Here is a 16,194-nt window from a genome sequence, read left to right as displayed (position 1 = left end):
TGGAGCAGGTGAAGCCGGATAGACGGCCAGTGATAGGTGGGGGCAAAGGAGAGATTGATAAAGACGCCATGAACAAGAGGACAAAGAGGGTGTTAATGGTAGTGGTACCAGCTAAAGGAGATGCTGATGGTGGCATTAAGGTCAGAAAGCAGAATGTGATAATAGCAGGACAAGGGTAAGCACTCTGGAAAGAACAACATGGAACAAGTGACAGGTGGCCTAGTGGGGGCGGGTTATTCTTCGTCTCATCTGACGCCTTAACAAGAAACTTTGTCTCTTCCTTTCAGCTGCTTTTATCTTCATGTCACAAATAATTGACTTTCTTTTGGAAACAAGAGGTTTGAATTTAACTCCTGTTTGGGATGGTAGTTGGGAGGTTGTGTGACTGTTAAAATTGGGTGGTAGGAGTACGTCACCAGGCAGTGCACAGGACAGGATGACCCCCAGTTTCCCTGCTCCTCTTGACCTACAAGGAAACTTTTTTTTTAAAGAAAAAAATTACTGGGTATCTTCTGGCCTTAGCTATTGTTCTTATTAGGTTTTGCCTGGTAACAGTGGCCTCACTGATGCAGATTCCAAACTCAGGTTAAAATGGCAGATTAGGCCCGATGATATCATCAAAGCTCAAGGCATATTCAAAGAGGATCCTGTCTGTATCAGCTACTATTTGCCATTTAAAAATAGGGTTAGCCAAATTGGGGAGTGCAAGTTCCCTGCTCCATTTGGCTACACCTCCCCTCCTGGTTTCAGTTAATGATGGGGGTGGGGAGCGGTGTGAGAGAACTCACCCTAAGAATGTGGGACAGAGCAAAGGCTCACCCTTTTTAACTACATGTGCAACAGTCACACAGAACTTCTTGCCTGCCTCCCTCCCTCCAACATTGGCACAAAGCTTGTGATCTGTTAAATTGGAATTAAAATTGGAATTTAAAAAAAATGATACTATATTCAACAGGCTGGTAGACGATCTAATCTCTAACAGTTTCAAACACGACTCCTTAAGTTATTTCACAGTTGATATTTTTTTCATAATAAAAAAAGTTTTTAAACAGAATCCACCAATTCTGAGAAGGTGATAGGATATTTTTATGCGTTGTTTGGAGGGAGAAAGCAAAGAGTTTATGCTGATAGGGTTAGATGAAGAGAGGTGAGAAGAGGCTCGAGTGGAACAAAAATACTATAATGAACCAGTCGGTCTGAAGGGCCAGTTTCTGTGCAGTAAAATTTATGCAATTTTGCAGCTGGTAGTACGGCGCAGTTTGAGGGAGCTGCATTGTTTAAATGTACAAAATACATCACTATGCGAATGCTACAGTTTACATAAGCTGGATGGTTTTATTGAATGTCAGATTGTGATTTGATGTTTGCTGTATACATGATAGTTCCATGTCTTTTACACACTTTTAATTGACTTGGACAACTATTAATATAATCGTACTCAAGTGCCTCAACCATTGCAGTGTTAATGGCATATGTGACATCTAAAGTATGGGCTCTGCTTTTCCATCTGGCCAGCTATTTTTTGAAATCTCCAAAATTTTTTGAAAATCTGCATGAATTTTGCTGATTTTTATTACAATTTGTAGGATTTTATTTTAGCTTTTCATGTAGAATCATAATTCATAAATTTTTCTTGAATTACGAGCAAAGAGTAAATACAGAGACCTCAGTAGAAGAAACCTCAGTCATGACAAAACATTTAAAAGGGAAATGAGAGCAAATGTGAGAGAGATTATTGAAATAGAATGTTCCATGCCTCTAAGTTATTCTATCTATAGGTACCGGCTTTTCTACATTTGTCTTTATAAGAATTCAAGTGAAATTGCATTTTTATTATGTGAGCTAAAAAAATTAATTTCCTTAAAGCAACACTTTGTTTTCTGAGATTATATTTTGAAATTATGGCTCCAATTTTGACTTATTTTCTTGAAGGAAAGTTCAACATGAATCAGTTACATGTCTATGTGGCCATTCTTTACCTGTCTACTTAGGCAGTGAAAAATGGTGACCTATTTCATCATTTGCGAGTGATAGATAGCATTAAAATTGACTTCATATGATGTCCACACAAATATAATTCTCATAAGGAACTAGGTAGGTGTCAATTACAGAGGTCATTTATGGAACAGGCAGAGATTCTGGGATAAAATCAGAAAATGCTGGAAAACCTCAGCAGGTCTGGCAGCATCTGTGAAGTGAAAAACAGTTAACGTCATACACACTCAAAATGCTAATTCTATTTCTCACTTCACAGATGCTGCCACACCTGAGTTTTTTCCAGCATTTTCTGATTTCATTCCAGAATCTCTGCCTGTTCCTCATGACTCCTCTCTAATTGACAGTAACTTCTGGAGTCAACACGTGTACGATAGTGCAGAATTCCAGTAGTTGCTGTCAGTCAGCAACTCCTCCAGAGGGAACTTCGTAGACATTCCCACAAAGTATAATCTGCAATGCTATCATGATTTGAGGAAAACTTCTACATATTTTATTTACGTTTGTTTCTTTATTTTAGCTTCTATCTTAATCCAATTACAGTCACTTATAATTTTGCTATCTGAAAATTTAAATTACAATTGAAGGGTTCAGTGGTTTTAAAGTCCTGGTTTGCTGTGTGTGACTACTTTAATGTGATTGGTTCCCTGTTTATTGACATCACTGTTACTGCACTGCCCTCAACTTGGTGCCAGACTTAACCTGCCATTGAGAGAGAAAAAAAGCACAGCACAGGGATTGCTTTCATCGAAGTCAATGACAAGCATTGTTGCTGGCTGCAAAATTTGGGCCAGTAAAGGGTTGCTGCTGTGAATAGCACATGGGACGAGGCACTTGTTCTTTATCTGTGTGGAATCGATATCAAGAGATTTCGGAAGCACAATTTTTGTTTCTTGGAGCTGCTGGTGATTGTTTGTCTCGGCGCTCTGCTAAAATAAAACTCAAGCAGGATTTTTAATGCTAATGTATTAATGTCTTGGCTTAAATAGGGAAATTATTGTTGAGTGCTGGTAAAATCTCAGGAAATTCTAAATCTTACCTTGGTATGTATGGGGCTCTATTGTAATGAATGAGAGAGCCAGCTGTGGTTCAACTGATAGCAGACTCTCCCCTGAATCACAAGCCCACTCCAGCTGCAAAATCAATGCCGATACTCTAGTGCAGTACTGAGGGAGTGCTGCACTGTTAGACTTGCTGTTTTTCAGGTGAGATGTTAAACTGAAGCCCCATCTACCTGCTCGAGTGGATGTGAAAGATCCCTTGGCACAATTAACAGCACAGAAAACAGGTTATCTGATCATTATCATTGATGAGTGCAAATTAGCTACCACGATTCCTACAACATTGACTACCACTTCTAAAAGCACTTCATTGGCTGTAAAACACTTTGAGACATCTGGTGGTCATGAAAAGTGCTATATAAGTGCAAAGTATTGCTCATGCTTACTCAGGCCAGGGATGCCTGTGAGCTGTGCTCGTATGCTAGTTGTGTGCTCGCTGAAAGCAAACTCAGTACTCAATGCTATGTGTACACAGAGATATTGAACACTCCCATCCAGACACAGTTTAGGTCCTTCCAGCCTGATACACTTACTCCTTTTAGAATACAGATAAACTCCAAATTGAGAAGCAGGGCTTTCAGTTGTTAGTTTATAACTCAAACTTGTCCTGTGGCAGCAAGTGGTATTTTCCAATTGTAGCGTTATGCTCAACACGACCGAGACAAAGAATAACTCATTTCACACCCAAACGTTATAATTTAGTGAGATCCAATATGAAAACCAAAGCTTAACTGCACTGTACATCCCAAAAAATGGAAAACAGGATATTTTCAAATGAATAGCATGTTTTTGCACAAGGAGAAGAAGACTCCTCCCTCCCAGAAACATGATAGGGTCCCCCTTGTCCTCACTTATCACCCCACCAGCCTCCGCATTCAAAGGATCATCCTCCGCCATTTCCGCCAACTCCAGCATGATGCCACTACCAAACACATCTTCCCTTCACCCCCCCTATCGGCATTCCGTAGGGATCGCTCCCTCCGGGACACCCTGGTCCACTCCTCCATCACCCTCTACTCCTCAACCCCCTCCTATGGCACCACCCCATGCCCACGCAAAAGATGCAACACCTGCCCCTTCACTTCCTCTCTCCTCACCGTCCAAGGGCCCAAACACTCCTTTCAAGTGAAGCAGCATTTCACTTGCATTTCCCCCAACTTAGTCTACTGCATTCGTTGCTCCCAATGTGGTCTCCTCTACATTGGAGAGACCAAACGTAAACTGGGTGACCGCTTTGCAGAACACCTGCGGTCTGTCCGCAAGAATGACCCAAACCTCCCTGTCGCTTGCCATTTTAACACTCCACCCTGCTCTCTTGCCCCCATGTCTGTCCTTGGCTTGCTGCATTGTTTCAGTGAAGCCCAACGCAAACTGGAGGAACAACACCTCATCTTCCGACTAGGGACTTTACAGCCTTCCGGACTGAATATTGAATTCAACAACTTTAGGTCATGAGCTCCCTCCCCCATCCCCACCCCCTTTCTGTTTCCCCCTTCCTTTTTTTTCCAATAAATTATATAGATTTTTCTTTTCCCACCTATTTCCATTATTTTTAAATATCTTAAAATCTTTTATGCTCTCCCCACCCCCACTAGAGCTATACCTTGAGTGCCCTACCATCCATTCTTAATTAGCACATTCGTTTAGATAATATCACCAACTTTAACACCTGTGTGTTCTTTTGTTCTATTGTTGTTGACATCTTTTGATGATCTGCTTCTATCACTGCTTGGTTGTCCCTACAACCACACCAACCCCCTCCACTTCTCTCTCTCTCTCTCCACCCGCCACCCCCCCCCCCCCCCACACACACACACACACACACACACACACACAGCTTATATTTCAACCCTTTCTTGGACTCGAACTCAAGTTCTGTCGAAGGGTCATGAGGACTCGAAACGTCAACTCTTTTCTTCTCCGCCGATGCTGCCAGACCTGATTGTAGATAGGATGTTTCATCTGGCTAGTGAGTGAACAGAGTGTCAGAGTGAGGGACAGGTCATCTGATGGGGATGAATTTCTCCACTCAGAGGGTGGTTAATCTTTGGAATTCTCCACCTCAGAGAGTCTTGGAACCTCAATCACTGAGCATGTTCAATTGATAGATTTCTGGATACTAATGAGATCCAGGCATGCTGGGAAAATGGGGAAAGTAGTGTAGAGGTAAGATGATCAGCCATGGTTTGCTTGAATGGTGGAGCAGGCTCAATAGTTCCTGTGTTCCTAAAAGTGTTCATCAGAAAAATGTGATTTTATATTTAATATTGAATAAAAAATGTTAACATTAAAAAAATCTATTTTGCTGCACTCTCAAGTTTACCAATGTGAAATAGGCTGACTTTACATCACTGACTTCAGGCTTGTGGTTTGATGCGTATTCATCTCTACAAAGACTATAACCGGCAATTATTCCCAGTCTTAATATATCGTTGCACACAATTAAAAAAACTATTCAGATATTTAAAACTAAAATTGATGCTGTTATTTAAGAAAAAGTACATTATCAGAACTCTTCAGGTCTTGTGTCACTATTAGTCCCACTGCTTAGAATAGTTACAATGAGTACCGTATTATGGTGCTGCCTCGTGAGAAGGCTGTATCTATAGAACAAGGTGGTGCAATGTACCTCCAGAGCTCAGCAGCACCAAATGTGAAATGGATGCTGAACATCACATCTTTCCATTTGACTCAGGCAGTGAGCAGTTGCTTTCAGTTTGCTGCTACATGTTAGCAATCCAGTTTTCATAATCCCTAGAGGGGATCATTCTCCCAAACCTGTAGGAATTCTGAAGAATTGTATGTATACAAGATGAGTGGCTTGTGTTGTTGCTGGTACTCTAAATCTGCCCCAGAACACAAATTAAGAAAATTCATAGTACTCATCACACACCATTAAAAATCGCTCTATTCTCATTTCTCGTCTGTTGATTTTTTTAAAAATAGAACACGGTTTGTGATTAAAGTAACCTCCTGGAGGAGTTGGGGAATGGACAAAATTGAGTGGTTTAACTTCAGTAGAGATCATCATTACTTCCTCAATCTTTAAGCTATTGTAGTTAGTCTTACATCAGTGGTGAGCAAATTAGTAGAATCAATCCTGAGGGATAGGATTAACTGTCATGTGGAAAGGCATGGACTAGTCAGGGATGGTCAGCATAGATTTGTTAAAGGAAGGTCTTGCCTCACAAATTTGATTGAATTCTTTGAGGAAGTGACAAGAATGGTTGATGAAGGTAGTGCAGTGGATGTTGTGTACATGGATTTTAGCAAGGCATTTGACAAGGTCCCACATGGCAGATTGGTCAGGAAAGTAAAAGCCCATGGGATTCAGGTAAATGTGTCAAACTGGATAAAAAGTTGGCTTTGTAACAGGAATCAAAGGGTAATGGTCGATGGATGCCCTTGCGAATGGAAAGTTGTCTCAAGTGGTGTTCCACAGGGCTCAGTGTTGGGATCCTTGCTGTTTGTGTTATATATTAATGATTTGGACGTGAACCTGGGGGGCACGAATGGGAAATTTGCAGATGACACAAAGATTGGCCAAGTAGTGGATAGAGTAGTGGATAGTGTAGAGGATAGCCATAATCTCCAAAATGATATAGATGGGTTGGTGGAGTGGGCGGTAAAGTGGCAGATGGATTTTAACATAGAGAAGTGTGAGGTCATACATTTAGAGAGGTCAAACAGTTACAGGGATTACAAAATAAATGAGAATACACTATGCGGGTTAGATAAAGTGAGAGATCTTGGTGTACAAATACACAGGTCTCTGAAGACAAGTAGACAAGGTTGTAAAGAAGGCACATGGAATGTTCTCCATTGGCAGAGGTATAGAATATAAAAGTAAGGATATAATGTTGGAATTGTATAAAACACTGGTGAGGCCACAACTGGAGTATTGTGTGCAGTTCTGGTCACCACATTACAGGAAGGACGTAATAGCTCTGGAGGGAGTGCAGAGGAGGTTTACAAGAATGTTGCCAGGGTTAGAAAAGTGTAGCTATGAGGAGAGATTGGAAAGGTTGGGGTTATTTTCCTTAGAACAAAGAAGGCTGAGAGTTGACTTGATTGAGGTATACAAAATTTGGAGGGGAATAGATAGAGTGGACAGGATAAAATCGTTTCCCTTGGTGGAGAATTCTAGAACCAGGGGACATAAATTCAAGACAAGTGGCAGAAGGTGTAGGGGGGACATGAGGAAGAACTTTTTTACACAGAGGGTAGTGAGTGTCTGGAATTCGCTGCCCAAGTTGATGGTAGAGGCAGAAACTTTAAACTCTTTTAAAAAGTACCTGGATCTGAGCCTAAAGTGCTGTAAGCTGCAGGGCTATGGGCCAGGTGCAGGAAGGTGGGATTAGAAAGGGCACCTGGGTGTCCTCAGGCTGGCATGGACAAGATGGGCCGAATGGCCTCCTTCTGTGCTGTAACTTTTCTATGGTTCTATGGCTTCAAATGTGAATGTAAATGGTCTAGAAAATGGTCTATATGATTGGGATCAGTAACTCCTCTTAGCTCTTCCAATTATATTAGTATTGACAGTATAAATGATATTTTTCATCAGAAATAATAGTTGTTAATCATGATTGTGGGTGGCTGACTAGTTTAATTGACTAACAGCTAATGTGTGGATCAGATTAATGCCAACAGCATGGGGTTCAATCATCGTTCTGGCTGAGGTAGATTGGGGTCCTGCCTCCTAGACCTACCCATAGTAGAAGTCATGGCACTTTGCTGTGGTTTCGTAAATAATTGCAAAAGACCTGCAGAATCATGATTGTACCAAATCACTTTAAAAGCATTGATGGCGAGCCTCAATTCAAGATAAATTGACTTATTTAACCCATTTGGGAATTAGACAAGTACCTGAATGAAAAATGGGATAGTTTTCAATGAACGTTGAAACAATCAGTGGGTAAGAAAAAAATCATTTGAAGTGCCTTTATTAGCCAAGAGTGCCACAAACGACCATTTCTTTCTTAATCACAACAGGTGGAACTTAAAATACAACAATAATTTACACATTTTGACAATCATTGACAGAACTCATTAGCAAATTGACGACAATTGGTGGATACCAATCAGGTGCCCAGAGGCAGCTGACTGGTTTCAGTTGGCTGGTTCCCCTCCATGGCAGACCCTGGGGGTGGGGGGAAGGAGGTGGGAGATTGAGAGGTGGCAACTAGGAATTTTGGGAAGGGAGCCTCAAAAAAGGTGTTTGGTCCACTGTTTGCAGATTTAAAGGATCCAACACCTATTTCGAGCAGGAGCCCTGAACACCTATGATACACTATACCTCACTAGATGCAGGCAAGGTACCAGAGGATTGGAGGTCTGCAAATGTTGTGCCATTAATTAAAAAGGGTTTGAGGGATAGACCAAATATTTATAGGCCAGTCAGTCTGACTTCTGTGCTAGACAAGTTATTAGAATCAATTCTGAGAGACAAGATAAACTGTCACTTAGAAAGGAACAGATTAATCAGGGATAATCAGCATACTTTTGTTAGGGGAAGGTTATGTCTTACTAATTTAATCAAATTTTTTGAGGAAGTAACAAGTGGCTGTTGTCTACATGGATTTTAGTAAGGCAACTGACAAGGACCCACATGGCAGACTAGTCAGAAAAGTAAAAGTCCTTGGGATACAGGGAAGGTGCCGAGTTGGATTCAAAATTGGCTCAGCCATAGGAAAAAAAGGGTAATGATCGATGGACGTTTTGCGAATGGAAAACAGTTCCCGGTGGCGTTCCACAGGGCTGTGTTGGGTCCCTTGCGGTTTGTTGTATATATTAATGATTTGGACAAATGTGGGGGGCATGATGGGGAAATTTACATATGACACAAAAATTGGCTGTGTAGTTGATGGTAAAGAGGGTAGCTGTTGCCTCCAGAATGATCAATGGTTTGGTTGAATGGGCAGAAAAGTGGCTGATGGAATTCAATCCAGAGAAGTGAAATAATGCATTTGGGGAGGGCAGACAAAGCTAAGGAAATACACAATAAATGGGGGGATATTGGGAAGGGTAGAGAAAGTGAGACACTTTGGTGTGCGTGTCCACAGGTCCCTGAAGGTGACAGGACAGGTGGATAAGATGGTAAAGAAACCATACAGAATGCTTTCCTTTATTGGATGAGGAAAAGAATACAAAAGGAGGGATGTCATGATGTATAAAGTGTATAAAATGCTGGTTAGGCCGCAGCTGGAATTTTGTGTGGAGTTCTGGTCGCCGCATTACAGAAAGTGCATAATTGCTCTGGAGAGAATAGAGGAGATTTACAAGAATGTTGCCAGGGCTGGAAAATTGCAGCAATGAGGAAAGATTGGATAGGTGTGTTTTCCTTGGAATTGAGGAGGCTGAGGGGTGACCTGATTTTTTTTTATTCGTTCATGGGATGTGGGCATCGCTGGCTAAGCCAGCATTTATTGCCCATCCCTAATTGCCCTTGTTTAGAGGGCAGTTAAGAGTCAACCACAATGCTGTGGATCTGGAGTCACATGTAGGCCAGACCAGGTAAAGACGGATTTCAGGTTTCCTTCCCTAAAGGAATGAAAATTAGTGGACATTAGTGACCTAGATAGGTTTTTACAACAATTGGCATTGGTTTCATGGTCAATTCCAGATTCTTCTCAAATTTCACCATTTGCTATGGGATTCAAACCCGGGTCCCCAAAATATTACCCTGGGTGTCTGGAATACTAATCAGTGACAATACCACTATGCTACCCCCTCCCCTTAGGTGTACAAGATTACGAGGAGCCTAGATAGAGTAGACAGGGATGCCCTGCTTTCCCTAGCAGAGAGGTCAGTTATCAGGGGGCACAGATTTAAAGTGATTGGTAGAAGAATTAAATGGGACATGAGGAAAAACATCTTCATCCCAAGGACGATTAGTATTTGGAATTCACTGCCTGGTTTGATAGTGGAGGCATCTGAGCAGAAACCCTCAGCTCAGTTAAAAGGCACCTGGATCTGCACCTGAGGTGCTGAAACCTGCAAGGCTCCAGACCAAGTGCTGGAAAGTGGGAAATGAATGGGCAACTAGTTTTAAAAAATGTTTTTTCGGCTGGTGCAGACACAATAGGCTGAATGGCCTCTTTTTGTGCTGTAACGTTTCTATGGTTCTATACTGGAGCCTTTACTAATATGTGTCATCCACCATATTGGATGCTTAGGCACACACGGCCTCAATGAATTTCTAGGCCATAATGTCTCTTTCCCCCGCCCCGAGAAAGCGAACACATGCATACTTCTCAACAACTCCGTAATTAAATATACTGACCAGATTGGTGTTGAGCTACACCAGACCAGAAATGTCCCATATTTGGATTGTGCTGTCATCCAGGACAGCAATGAGGCTAATATGATAGGCTAATATTTTCAGATCAGCGAATGGGAAGGGAAATCAGCCACAGCTATTGGTCCTTATTACCATCCAGTGACTAGCATTGGTTAGTACATGCATGGATGTTGAGTGAGGAGGTGATGGGGATAGACTGTGATCTCCCTACGGTTATATCTTCCCAAAAATGACCGAGCTCACATTCAACATTTCTCATTTCCAGAGGTAGCAGAGGGCTCTGTGTTAAAGCAATTATTTAGTCAAACATTATTACAATAGAATTCAATGCTTTACACATTATTATAAATAGTTCTGCATCAAGTAAAATTTCTGCTGCATTCATGCCGCTCAGCTACCTTGTATCAGTGCTCAACGAGATCTGTCCATGTGAACCAATTGACTCCAGACAGATTACAATCTTATCTAGTGGCCCTCTTTCATAATCCTCTGTTGTAATAAAGGTCCTCTTCTGTTGTGGCCGACTGGATCAAAGGTTCAATATTGCTCCGTTTAATCTGAAATAAAATTAACAGTTAGCTTGGATTTTAAAAATAAGCACTATCTTGTTTGGAGAGTGCATTTCTAAATAATGTACCTATCATTTCTGCAGTGTGTACCCCCCACCAACAGCCCCCCCCCCCCACCCTCTCCCAACAAACCCACGACTGGATAAATTTCCACTGGCTCCCTGCTACCTCATTCACGAGGCTATACATAACAACATGACTGAGATACTGGCATGGCAACTGTAGGTGGGGCAAGAGGAGCATCAGTGGTTAATGATTTTTGGGTTAGAAGAAGGTTTGCAGTGGAGTTTCCCAGGGGTCAATGTTGGGAACCTTGCTTTTCCTGATACATATTAATAACCTAGACATTGGTGTATGGGGCACAAGTTCAAAGTTTGCGGATGATACAAAACTTAGAAGCATTGTGAACTGTGAGGAGGATAGTGTAGAACTTCAAAAGGACATAGACAAATTGGTGGAATGGGCAGACAGGTGGTAGGTAACGTTCAACACAGAGAAATGTGAAGTGATTCATTTTGGTAGGAAGAACATGGAGAGACAATATAAAATAAAGGGTACAACTCTAAAGTGGATGCAGGAGCAGAGGGACCTGTGCGTATATATGCATAAGTCATTGAAGATGACAGGACAGGTTGAGACCATGACTAATAAAGCATACAGTATCCTGGATTTTATTAATAGGGGCATAGAATACAAGAGAAAGGAGGCTATGTTGAGCTTGTATAAGTCACTAGTTTGACCTCAGCTTGAAAGTTGCATCCAGTTACGCACACAGCACTGTAGGAAGAATGTGAAGGCATATGAGAGAGTGATGAAAATATTCTTGAGAATGGTTCCTGGGGTGAGGAACTTCAGATATAAAGACAGATTGGAGAAGTTAGGGCTGATTTCCTCAGAGAAAAGTATGTTGAAAGGAGATTTGATAGAGGTATTCAAAATTAGAGGTGTCTGATCAGAGTAGGTAGGAAGAAATTGTTCCCACTCGCAAAAGGATTGAGAATGAGAGGTTTAAAGTAATTAATAAAAGTGATATGAAGAAAAACATTTTCATGCAGCGAGTGGTTAAGGTTTGGAATTCTCCGCGAGTGTGGTCAAGGCAGGTTCAAACAGTCTAATTCTCTTTTTAATGTTATCTGAAAAGAAAGAATGTGCAGGGTTATGGGGAGAAAGTGGGAGAATGGAACTAAGTGACTTGCTCGTTCGGAGAGTCAGTGCAGACATGATGGGCCAAATGTCCTCCTTCTGCACTGTAACAATTCTGGGATTCTGTGATCAGCCAATCCTGTGGCATCCGTGGAGGCAAACTTTACTGGAGCAGTGCAATACCTGGCTCAGTTTATTCCTCTTCCTCGAGGAATGCTGAAATCTGCTGCAAGATTTTCCAATCACTGAACTGATTGTCATTGACAAACCCAACGCAAATAAAGGATCAAACTCAAGACGCTTCTAACCTGGAAACCTTGATACCAATAACAAGGGCTGCTCCATATTAAACTATTGGATAAGCCACTTTGCACTTCTGAACTGTAAACTTCGCCCTTCAAGCTCAACTGTCCTGAATTTTCCACAATAAGTTGCCGTGCCAGACAATTCAGTACCAACACTAAATGCTGCTCTCTAAGCGATTAGGAGCCATGTAGCTACTCAAAACATGTGGATTCCCTGCCCATATTATATTATGTATTAAAAACTCAGCAACGTAAAGTAATCAACACATTTTCATTTTGATCCATTGCAGGTTTTGCAATTATTCTCTTTCAGAGTTACTATAAGTAAAAATTATCTAGCGTAACCTCCTGCACTTAAATGCCAGCACATTGAATATTTTGTTATGCAGTATGAAAGCTTTGCACATTTATCTTCATGACTTGAAATTATGGGTTTGGAACAGTAGTTTTCGAGCTTGTGTGTCGGTCACTCTCTGCAAACATTGACACTCTTAGGAGGTGGACAAGGGAAGGGGAGAAATAAAAAGAAGCTGCAAACAGCAGATCTCCCAGGGACCCAATCTGACACAATCCTGGGACAAGTTCAAACTAAATCCAGCATCAGCAACCTAACGAAAGCAATCTTGTCTGATTCAGAAGGCCAGAGATTCAAGACCCACTCCAGAGACTTGAGCACAAAAATCTAGGCTGACATTCCAGCGCAGTACTCCGGGATTGCTGCAAAGATGGAGGTGCTGCCTTTTGGAGGAAACATTAAACGGAGGTTCTATCTGCTGTCTCAGGGGACGTAAAAGATCCCATTGCACTATCTTGAAGAAGAGCAGGGGATATATCCCCTGGGGTCCTGGTCATTATTTATTCCTCAGTCGACATTTCTAAAAAAAAAATCAGATTATCTGGTGATTATCATATTGCTATTTGTGGGGGCTTGCTGTGCGCAAATTGGCTGCCGCATTTCCCACATTACACTACAGGAGTACTTCATTGGCTGTAAAGCGCTTTGGGATGCCCCGAGATCGAGAAAGGTGTTAAATAAATGCAAGTTTATTCTTTTAATTCTGTTCAGATTACAGCGAGAAATAATACTAAATCAACAAATACAGTAAAACACAGACCTAAAGACAAGTGGAAAACAATTTGATCACTTCACAGAAATCAAGGGAATCCAGTTTTAAAATTATCATGACCATTAAGTGAAAATAATAATTTGAAAAGACTGGTGAGACAACTGGAACTGTTGGCAGTATACACAATAAAACAGTTGGGAGTAGAATATCTTGCAAGTGTTAAACTCATTACATACCTTCCCTGTTTGAGGATACAGGCTGAAGGAAATGGGTACCATTAGTCCTAGTACAAAGGCAGTCATTATATGTCTAACAGGAGCAAGAGCAAGTGGAAATCTTCTTATGAAATTCGTTCTGCAGAAGAAAAAAAACTGAGCACTTAACAGTAATAAGAATGTATTATATGTAAAACATGTCACAAAATATGCACTTGTATGTACTTTGTTCCAAGCAGCTGCTTGAACCCTAATCTCAGCAATTCCCTCCCTAAGCCTTTCAACCTTCCTTTCCTCATTTAAGACACTTGTGTGTGTCAACCATGGCTCAATTGGCACCAAATCTTGCCTTTGAGACAGAAGGTTCTGGGTTCAAGTCCCCCTCCTGGACTTGAGAACAAAAACCAAGGCTGATGCTTCAGTGCAGTACCGAGGGAGTGCTGCACTGTTGGAGATTGGGGACTTCCAGGTGAGAGGCCATATCTGCCTGTTCAGGTGCATGTAAAAGATCCCATTCGAAAAAGAACAGGGGAGTTATCCCCAGTGACCTGGCCAATATTTATTCCTCAATCAACATCACAAAAGAACAAAGTATCTGGTCATTATCTCATTGCTGTTTGTGGAAATTGGCTGTGTGCAAATTAGCTGTAGTCCCACACTTCAAAAAGAATTGGTCCACTCCAAAGCACTTTGGGATGTCCGGTGCTCATGAAAAGCACTATAAAAATGCCAGTCTTTCTTTGTTTCCTTATATGTGTTGTAGGAAAGCTAAATATTGGGGAAAATCAAATCAAATTGACTGTTTAAGTTAATGCACAGAGTTTTTTCCCCCAATTTCACAAAATGGTTATTGTCACAACATTAAGAATAGTATTTAGAGAACAATATGGATGCATAATTTGGACTAAGTCTGTGAAGCAATGTAAGGCTTTTTCAAAAATATTTCCTACCTTTGTAAATAGCTGACAAGTATGTTGGGTGCAGCTACTGTAGCTCCAACTAATGCTGCTCTAGAAAGTGCTGTTTCTTTTATTGCCTAGATAGGAGTAAATAAACTTTAAGAATTCTTCTGATAATCACATAGTCAAAGGTGCAACTTTCAAAGTCTTTTGATTTTGATGCATCAATTGACTTAATTACATCACACTTAAAACACAGCAAAATCTTCAGATAACTGTACTTCATGTGCTTAGAGGTCAGACAATAATGATCTAGTTGCTAATTAAGATTATCCAAGGAATTGCATCCTCCCTCAGATTGTGAAGTACATGTGAAATTCAATTCTATACCAAAGATAAGTATTAGAAGTTAAAATAAAAGTATCAGATTACATCAGTGTTAAACAGCATTGTCACTGGAACAGTATCTAATTTCCCACAATTTTAGACAGCCTTTTTCAGCAACAGTGTACATTTATACAAAAAAATGTCTTAACACACTTCAGTGGTTGAGGAAAATGAATGTCAAGCCAAAGATAGAATACAAGGATGATAAAAGGTTTGGTCAATGATGTGGGTTTTAAAAACGGAAGGAATGGAAGGTGGTCAGATTTTGAGAGAGGAATTCTAAAGTGGGCAGCTGCATAGAGCACCACAGCAGAATTCACATCTGTCCTCATCTAATGCCCTTTTTCCTTTCTAGTAATGATTACCAGAGAGTGGTCAAGTCCAGTAACTGGCTTGTTCCTCTCCTTAACTTCAGGGGGACTGAGAACCATTGTAGCACCTCAACTGCTGCTTGGGCATAGATGTATTGACTTAGCGTAGGTTGAAAATGCAATCTGGAACATTAATGTCTGTTCTATGCTAGTCAGAACTTTGGGTAACTTTCTAAACAACCCTTTGAAGCAGCTTACTATTTTTAAATTATTTCTTGCTAATTGTATTGATTGAAGTTAAGTACATACAGGTGGTGAGCATTGATTGGCTAGTTACTTGAGCACAAGGAGACACTGACTGACACAGAAGTGGAGTGAGAAGCTATATGACTGTAATGTTTCACTCTGAATAAATTTACTCCAAGTAAAGACTGGCTTTGGATTCTTCCTTTTCCAACTGACTATCAGGACTAAAATATTCCTTGTTCTGTCCAGCTTTCATTCCCTATTAATACATTGAAGAAGACAACCCTCAACTGGAGTCAGCAATAGGTTAATATTAACAGCAATTATTTAAATGTGGAGACTCACGGCGAACCTAGCATTGGGGAAATGAAGAAATCATTACAGGCAACAATCTAATGATCATACTGAGGGAACAAAACCTCTGGTTTTGCCTATGTGGAACTGTAGACACACAGTGATTAAAAGATGCATCATCTTTTAAACAGAGGAGATTAAAGTAGCTAAAGACTTTATGATTTTATTTTTTTTTTGTTGTTCTTGGGATGTGGGTGATGATGGCAAGGTTGCCTTTAGAAGGTGACACGCCTTCTTCTTGGTGTAACAATTGTTTGCTGGGTCACTTCAGAGGGCATTTGGAGAAACAATGGAGGTGCAAAGAGACTTGTGGGACCAGGTACATAGATCATTAAAATGTCA

The 16,194-nt window shown here is 40.9% G+C and overlaps 1 protein-coding gene and 1 non-coding gene across 3 annotated transcripts in view; one reads left to right on the top strand and one right to left on the bottom strand.

The window, feature by feature from the left end:
* The first annotated feature begins 2,788 nt into the window (after positions 1–2,788).
* Positions 2,789–2,924, top strand: LOC121290269. Its single transcript, XR_005945747.1, has one exon. It is a non-coding gene; the product is annotated as a U11 spliceosomal RNA (small nuclear RNA).
* A 2,025-nt stretch (positions 2,925–4,949) lies between these two features.
* sfxn4 (sideroflexin 4) overlaps positions 4,950–16,194 on the bottom strand; it is a 30,517-nt gene continuing 19,272 nt past the window's right edge. Inside the window, exons 12-15 of one of the 2 annotated variants that reach the window (XR_005945723.1) lie at positions 14,606–14,691; positions 13,677–13,794; positions 10,755–10,913; positions 4,950–5,282 (exon numbers count right to left, since the gene is read on the bottom strand). Coding sequence is in view for 1 of the 2 variants with exons in the window: in XM_041210520.1 (XP_041066454.1) it covers positions 10,836–10,913; positions 13,677–13,794; positions 14,606–14,691 (282 nt within the window). In the remaining variant the exon portion in view is untranslated. Of the gene's footprint in view, positions 5,283–9,811; positions 10,914–13,676; positions 13,795–14,605; positions 14,692–16,194 lie in introns of those variants that run through there. The other variant, XM_041210520.1, reaches the window with a different exon arrangement.

This window comes from Carcharodon carcharias, chromosome 17 (genome assembly GCF_017639515.1).
Source record: "Carcharodon carcharias isolate sCarCar2 chromosome 17, sCarCar2.pri, whole genome shotgun sequence".
NCBI classification, from domain to species: Eukaryota; Metazoa; Chordata; class Chondrichthyes; order Lamniformes; family Lamnidae; genus Carcharodon; species Carcharodon carcharias.
This window is presented reverse-complemented; position numbering and strand designations above follow the sequence as displayed.